Source organism: Polyodon spathula, chromosome 58 (assembly GCF_017654505.1).
Source record: "Polyodon spathula isolate WHYD16114869_AA chromosome 58, ASM1765450v1, whole genome shotgun sequence".
Classification (NCBI taxonomy): domain Eukaryota; kingdom Metazoa; phylum Chordata; class Actinopteri; order Acipenseriformes; family Polyodontidae; genus Polyodon; species Polyodon spathula.
This window is the reverse complement of record NC_054591.1, coordinates 996,588-1,004,467: the sequence shown is the minus strand read 5'-3', so window position 1 is coordinate 1,004,467 and position 7,880 is coordinate 996,588. Positions and strand designations below refer to the sequence as shown.

General features: G+C 42.3%; 1 protein-coding gene across 3 annotated transcripts in view; it reads left to right on the top strand.

Annotated features, from left to right (window-relative positions):
* Positions 1-298: 298 nt before the first annotated feature.
* The window catches only part of LOC121307763 (sin3 histone deacetylase corepressor complex component SDS3), a 9,457-nt gene continuing 1,875 nt past the window's right edge, over positions 299-7,880 (top strand). The window contains exons 1-12 of one of the 3 annotated variants that reach the window (XM_041240038.1): positions 1,322-1,463; positions 2,686-2,825; positions 2,973-3,042; positions 3,598-3,653; positions 3,914-3,985; positions 4,212-4,231; positions 4,596-4,752; positions 5,296-5,391; positions 5,943-6,004; positions 6,329-6,350; positions 6,561-6,666; positions 7,012-7,096. In XM_041240038.1, coding sequence (XP_041095972.1) covers positions 3,599-3,653; positions 3,914-3,985; positions 4,212-4,231; positions 4,596-4,752; positions 5,296-5,391; positions 5,943-6,004; positions 6,329-6,350; positions 6,561-6,666; positions 7,012-7,096 — 675 coding nt within the window. In that variant the 5' untranslated portion in view covers positions 1,322-1,463; positions 2,686-2,825; positions 2,973-3,042; position 3,598. Of the gene's footprint in view, positions 527-1,318; positions 1,464-2,685; positions 2,826-2,972; positions 3,043-3,597; positions 3,654-3,913; positions 3,986-4,211; positions 4,232-4,595; positions 4,753-5,295; positions 5,392-5,942; positions 6,005-6,328; positions 6,351-6,560; positions 6,667-7,011; positions 7,097-7,880 lie in introns of those variants that run through there. The other 2 variants (XM_041240036.1, XM_041240037.1) reach the window with 2 other exon arrangements.

The following is a 7,880-nucleotide window of genomic DNA, read 5'->3' as shown; positions in this document are numbered from 1 at the left end:
ATATATACATTCGCGGGTTATGTAGACTTCTTAAATTAATAAGATTGCTGAAAAGCACGGGGGAAATTCAAAAAGTCAGCTTTATCTCAGCTCGAGTTCCGACCAGGGAAGGCCCGCTGCTAGCGCCTGTGTGGATTTCGGCTGAAGTTTGATATTGCCGGCAATGTGCTAGCGAAATATTCGATTTGATGATTATTTCCACCGCAAACAACCGATAAGTACTCGACGTGCAATGTTAAAAATACAGCGACTGTCTGATTTACAGTGAGGCAGATCGTTGGTGTCGTCAGTGGTGAGCGGGGGTCCTTGGTGTTATTTGGAGGGGTTGTGTGATGCGGCTCTCAGTTACGAAACCTGGGTCGGGTTATTTACATTGAAGTTGTTGTGTGTTTTTTTTTTTATAAATGAGTTAAAATGACCTCGACCCTGCTGTCGCCGGTGGTGGATTATTACAACGACGAGGAAGAGCTGGACAGTGTGGATGAAGACGATGATCGGAGTTACAGAGGGAGAGACTCCGAAGAAGGTAAGCACGCCACCCCGGACACACGAACTGTGCACTTTGTGCATCGCATGCATCGCTCACAAACGGCTTTTGAATGCAGATTTCGGTTTGTTTTGGGTACCGGTGGCTGTACTGTAAGTGTAATTGAAATGCAGCCTGGTATATATTAGCTAGTAGTGGTATACTACTAGTAGTAACTAGGTAGACATGGCGTTGTCAGCATAAATACACTATCTTTAATAACTGTTGCAGGGCGCTGGAAATAGTTGAAGCATTTTATTTTCAAATGCAGTCGTTAGAAACAGCTTGCAGGAAATGCTAGTAAATAAACGGAATGTGATATCTGCACCCCCTATTGTTGTTAACAAGGCTGGGTTTGAGCTGTTTATATCCCGCTTCACAAGCACGGTTGCAGGGGTACCGTACGAGGCACCGTGTTCACAGTTCGCTGCATTTCTTCTGTTTGTTTGGCAAAGGAAACTCGCAGAGGATTTCCCAGCCCCGGGACCGAGCATTGACAAATGACAGCCCTAACTCGAAAACAGCCAGCTGCGGAAGTCGACAGCGTGGATATGACTGGTTTACGAGATCAGGAGCTCTTATCTTATTGGACCGAGCTGGCGTCGGTTAAATGCTGCGGGGTGTTCAGCAGGACTCGACACGGAGAGCCGCACGATCACTCCATTCGCGACCTTTAAAAGCACCTTTGAGTGGAGCCATGGCAACAGAGTAATCGTGACATAGCCAGCCCGTTTATTAACCAGCTAAAGCGACCAAGCTCTGGACGACCGTATTTTTTTTTTTTTTTTTTTTTTTTTTTTTTTTGCTTGGGCCTTAATTTAGGTCCAGTATTTATGCGTCTGATGCGATCCCGAACCCGTTTTCTGTTGGCTGATTTCTAATATAACTGTGTTTTGTTCACCACGTCTGGATCTGACTCTGGGTTGCATGAATAAAGGTAAAAGAATAAGAATAAACAGGTCAACATTTATTCATTTTGAAGACGATGATGCAATATGTTATGCGTTTGTTTTGTTTTTTTTAAACCCCGGCGTCTCTCTCATTATACATTGTTGTATGTGTTTACATTTGTACTAACCTGTAATGAATCGAAAACGAGTGTGTGTGTCTCATTCTGGCCATTGCATGGTTCTGAAAGTGTGTTTTGTTGTAAGTGTTGCAGTAAATGCGCTAGGCTCGGATAAACTCGGTTGCTTTTCAGAATACGTTGTATTTGCTCGTTTTCATCTGTAACCCCAGTTTCTTATTATTCTGATGTGTTTATTTAAACGTGGCGACTTGCTTATGCGAGTAGTGACTAAGAAAAGGAGAGACAGAGGTCAGCTATTGAATTAAAATGGGCTCCTGTACCGTGTGTGTGTGGTACTAACTCTGTTTAAATGGTCATGAAGCTAGTGCTGTGCTGTAAAGGAAGAAAACAGTTGACAGGCTGGTAATGCACACATGCTAATTAGCAACGAAGGTAAATTGCATATGAGTTCTGCTTGTGATGTAAAGCTGGCCGCATTGTTTGCGTTGTGTTTGCACCATCTCTTGTGTTTTTGCTTTTTAAATGTTACATTGATTTATTTAAATATGATGCGTGAATTGTGTGTTATTTAAATTTGCTGTATGAAGTGTGGGGGTGGGGGAGGGGAGTACTTTTTGAAGTGATTGGCAGGCTACAGCTTGCATCATTTTGTTAATATTTATATTGATATTCCACTGGAGACATTAGACATCTGCTAGCTTCTGGTATTATGCACGTATTAAATTTGCATATAAAACCTTCCAATGATGCATTTTATTACAATGTTAATTTGAAGGGCGCACATCACTCATTATCATAGATATTTGAGTATCTTATTGAGACAAGCAAGGTAACAGCAGTGGAGCGTTCTGCAGCGGCATATGAAACACTGCAGAATACAAAGTAATGCAGTGCCTTGGAGGGTTGAAGGAAGTGGCTGTGCTTTAATGTTCGTGCATCGGGTGTGCTTTTCATAGTGTAAGCCCGTGTGTTCGGGGGTGCAGTGGCAGGGGGGCACAGTTGATTATCAGGATGAAAATGATCATTTGTTCTGAAAAGCAGGAGGCACAAGGTACCAGCGGGGCATGCCGTTATTCAGCTTCCAGTCATTGCACACATTTCCATGGGAGTATTTTCATTTTTCATGCAGAAAGCACAGACTGAGATGGGGCTGCTTTTGTGGACACAAATCCTATTAGCTTGTGCCTGGCATCTCCTCCACCAAATCTCAAGCTGAGCGGTGGAACAGAAACAGAGATGGTACTCCTGGCAATATTGAAAACGTTCCAGGTGAAAGTTATGGCTTGGGGTTATCTCTCTCCTGAAGTCTTATTCTTCTTTTGAAATGCTTTTTAAAACACAGTGAATTGGACGTGTTTGAATTGAATGAATAAGCAGATCTTTCTTTCATCTGGTCCTTTCTTGTTTTCCCCCCAGACACGGAGGATGCCAGTGAAACCGACCTGGCCAAGCAGGATGAAGATGATTATGTTGAAATTAAAGAGCAGTGAGTGTGATGGCGCTTGAGCTTCAAGGTCTTCTGTTCTGGTTCAGATAACGGACGCGTCTGTATTTTTAGTTGCTCCCTAGGCAAGCATGTCTAAACGCTGGAACAGGCTTCCAGTGTGACTGTGCAAATAGGCCAGACTCTGTGTGTGTGTGTGTGTGTGTGTGTGTGTGTGATGCTGCCCTCTGCTGAGCAGCTGTAAAATAGATTGATCTAGATTTTTTATTTTCTTTAGCCAGCCTGATTTCAGCTGCAGGAAAATATACTCCCAGCTGCTCTTAATTATAAATGTAGGTTTCTGCATGTCAACATTCCTATCTAAATAAAGTTTAAGAGCCATTGAATAGGACCTTTTGTGTATCAAGGTTATAAAAACACTATCGGAATCCCTTCAGTTCAGGCAGTACCCGTGTTTTTGCCATGTTTCAGTTGTTGTGTCAGAACCTGCTTCATTTAGTATTAACAGTCTAATATTCCCCTTGTTCGGGGGTGGGAATAGTATTCTAATCACTGTCTGGTATTATCTGTTGCTTCTGTTTCTGGTCTCTTCTTTAGGATGTACCAGGACAAGCTGGCGTCTCTGAAAAGGCAGCTAGCACAACTGCAAGAAGGTAGGTATGGGTCTGTAGGGAGTGACAGTCACGTGGCAGCTGATGGGTTTATATGAAGCAGTGTAATAGAAAGCATCCTTCAGGTTTACTCCTGATGTTTAAATCGGTGTACAGTTTGTGTTGTAAAAGTGACGTCACTTTGATCCAGCTTTCAAATCCTTTTATCCGCCACTCATTTCTGTAATTTCTGTTTAAAATAGTTAGTTTTTTTTTTTTTTTTTAAATGATAACTGATTCCTCACCTGTGGTTGTTCATCCAGGCACACTGCAGGAGTATCAGAAACGAATGAAGAAACTGGACCAGCAGTACAAGGAGAGGCTGAGGAATGCAGGTACTGCCTTTAACCGCAATGGGCAGCCAGTGTGCAGCCAGCGCATTTCATTTTACAAGACTGCTGGTCACAAAGCTGCATCAGGGTTACTGAGTTGTGGATGTAACACTGCAGCCTTGAAACCAGTGAACCTTGATAGCGAGGATGTTGGATGTGTACATGATGTCTGTAAACCAGGCTTTGTGCTTTTTTAAAAGAAAATAATTCGTTCCTGTTTGCTTTTCAGATCTTTTCTTGCAACTTGAGGTAAGAGTCATTTCAGTAGACTATTTCATTTGGAAATGGCATGCATTTAGGAAATGTGTATCTCCCATATCGTCTGTAATCAAGGGGGGGGTTAGTTCAGTTACAAACGCAGTTTGATTTGGCAGAAGTACATTCAAATGTTGTTCTTCCTGCTAGCAATGCCCATTTTAAAAGTATAATGCGAGCGCTAGTCATTTTGGAAATGGAAATTTTGCACAGAAACAGACCCGCAGCAGAATGAGCATTGGCAAGCTTGAGGAAAGGTTCTGCTCGTCGATCTCTGTGCGTTCCAGTTGGGGGCGCTGTGGCTAGGCTGGCCAGTGCTTGTGCGGCTCTGTGTTTGATGTGTCCCTCTTCCATGCAGACGGAGCAGGTAGAAAGGAACTACATCAAAGAAAAGAAAGCGGCAGTGAAAGAGTTTGAAGATAAGAAGATTGAACTGAAGGAAAACCTCATTGCAGAGCTGGAGGAGAAGAAGAAAATGGTCGAGAATGAGAAGCTAACGATGGAACTGACGGGAGGTATGGGGAAGCAGTGCAGCACATCGGCTGGACAAAACAGTTTGGAGAAACAGCCAGCACATTTTCACAGCCAGCGCCAGCATGGTGTTTTAAGTATGGAGAGTCTAATCGATCATAACCCAGTGTTTTCTTAAGTACTTTGTTGGTGAACTGTTGGACCAAGCTTTTGAAACTGATGTCTGGTTTCACAGACTCAGATTAGCACTGATCTTGAACAGCTTAATGTTACCTTAGGTAAGGTAGTCCAAGATCACACGTAATCAGGGTCTGTGAAGCCAGCCCTCTTCAAATTAGATGAACCCTTGCATGCTGGCAATGCAGCTTCTTTACGATTGTGATTGGTGAAGTTTGTCTTTGACGGCTCATCTGTTGAACACAGGAACTGCAAAGCAATTTGAGCCAGTGCAGGTTCTCCTGTTAGCCTTAATCTGTGTGTGTGTGTGTGTGTGTGGTGTGTCTAATGAAGCTCACACTAAAGGCTGGAGTGGATCACTCAGCTCTGCAGTGGGAGTCAGTTGTGTAACTTATTTTTCCTTTTTGTAGATTCCATGGAGGTAAAACCAATTATGACCCGGAAGCTGAGAAGGCGACCAAATGATCCCGTTCCCATTCCAGATAAAAGGCGGAAACCTGCACCCGATATCCTTCTTGCGCATATGTATTCCCTACAGTCACCTCACTGCGGTAATCCCTGTTCATTTCCATTACAATGAGATGTGTGTGCTAATAACAGGCAGCAGATCCTACTTCATTCATCTCACTGCGGTAATCCCTGTTCATTTCCATTACAATGAGATGTGTGTGCTAATAACAGGCAGCAGATCCTACTTCGTTCATCTCACTGCGGTAATCCCTGTTCATTTCCATTACAATGAGATGTGTGTGCTAATAACAGGCAGCAGATCCTACTTCATTCATCTCACTGCGGTAATCCCTGTTCATTTCCATTACAATGAGATGTGTGTGCTAATAACAGGCAGCAGATCCTACTTCATTCATCTCACTGCGGTAATCCCTGTTCATTTCCATTACAATGAGATGTGTGTGCTAATAACAGGCAGCAGATCCTACTTCATTCATCTCACTGCGGTAATCCCTGTTCATTTCCATTACAATGAGATGTGTGTGCTAATAACAGGCAGCAGATCCTACTTCCAGTAGATGCAGTACTTTCCCTTAACTCTGAACACCTCAGCTGAACTACTTGCTAACAGATGAACAGATCATGGAAGACCTGCGGGTGTTGAATAAAGTGAGTGTGTTTGATCTTGCAATGCTGTGTCCGTTTCAGCGCAAAACCTGATCTTCAGCAAAGTGATCCCACGGGCATGCAGTACTTCTGCAGTGCCCAGAGCACGGCTCTTACTGTCTTTGACAATCATTTGAAGCGTTCCTGTTTTTCATAAAGCCTCAGATCTCAACACTTGTGTGGTGTTGTTATTATTATTATTATTATTATTGCTATAATTTTATCTTTTTTTTTTGTAATTCTTATTTATATTTTATTGAAGAACGGTAAATAACTACATTTATTTAATAAAAACCATTAACATGTTTTATTTTTGCATTCTCACAGTTAAAGTCACCTAAACGGCCAGGTATGTATGCTTTAGTCTAATATTATTTTTTGTAGTTTTGCACTGTAGGTGACATGCAGGTCACTTAGTAATATTTAATTCTCCCTGTGTAGAAATCACAAACCTTATAACCGACACATGAAGTATTGGGCACAGTGAATAGTTTAATTGTGTGTTATGATATTTAAAAAGCCCGTACTGGAGTGAATGAAATTGCGTTTCCTTGGTCAGCTTCCCCCTCCTCGCCGGAGCACTTACCCAGCACTCTGACAGAGTCCCCGGCACAGCGCTATGAAGCCCGCATAGAAGAAGGCAAGCTGTACTATGATAAAAGATGGTAAGTCTGGTGTGTTGAGCTTGAAGCCCTGTTCGTGCTACAGCAGCTCTGACTCTAGGTAGCTGTGTAAAGAACTTAGCCTTCGAATCGTTTATGATGCCATCCGTGGATCTCTTAACTGGGTCGCTGTGCATTACGGTTAATAAAGTGACAAGAACAGGACCAGCACTCTCTTCATAGGCTATTTATTTCTTTATTTCTCATCTGAAAATGCCAGATCTCAGTATGATTCTCTGTGCATCTCTGAATGGGCTGTAGGTGCTTGTTGGTAGATTGTGAAAGCCATTCATTTGTAAAGGGAAGTCTGACTCTCCATGAATAGCTGCTGTTTTTTTCATCACACAGGTATCACAAGAGCCAAGCCATCTACCTGGAGTCCAAGGAGAACACAAAGATCAGCTGTGTGATCAGCTCAGTGGGAACCAATGAGGTTAGACTTCACATTGTTATACCAGCAGCTAGAAGTGAATTAGGAAGAGTCTGCATGAAAGCATTCTCAGACAGCAGCTGTTAGAGGAGTCACCCAGAGCACTTCTTTGTCTTAATTATAAATTACATTATGTGTGTGTACATATCTATACAGATCACTACCAAAAGAAACTTGTCACTATTATATCTTCGACAAAAAAAAAAAGGTATATAAATGATGGACATTGACAATGTTTATAGTTTCTTTTTAATCACTCGATCATTGATCCTTTACCATTTCACGCTTGAGTGACTATGACTGAAGCATGTGCACTTAATCACCTAATTAGTGAGACAGTTGATTGGACACTGGATATGGAGTGATTTCAGCTGTTGAATTGCAAGCTTGAATAAAAGCAGTAAAGAAAATCACAGAAAAAAACCAATGTGCCAAGTCTGTCGAGAGCAGCGCCTTCGTGCGATCGGCATGTCGGAGGCTGGACTGGGGCAGTGTAATGTGGCTCGCTGTCTTGGGTGCTCACTGCCATTTCAAAACTGGCGAGACCATGAGTCACAACACCTGCCTGAGATCGACGGATCATTCTGCAGCATCTTCGTGATGTCAATTGTTAACCAGCACAGTAAAAAGTCACTGCACCTGCTCTAAAACAGAGTCATTTTTCAATCACATCTAGTGAGTTTTATCCAAATATAAGTGATACTTTTCTTTTGATGCTCAGTTTGTGTGTGTTTATGAATATAATATATATAAGTATAATGTATGTGTATATCTGTCTCCTTGCTTA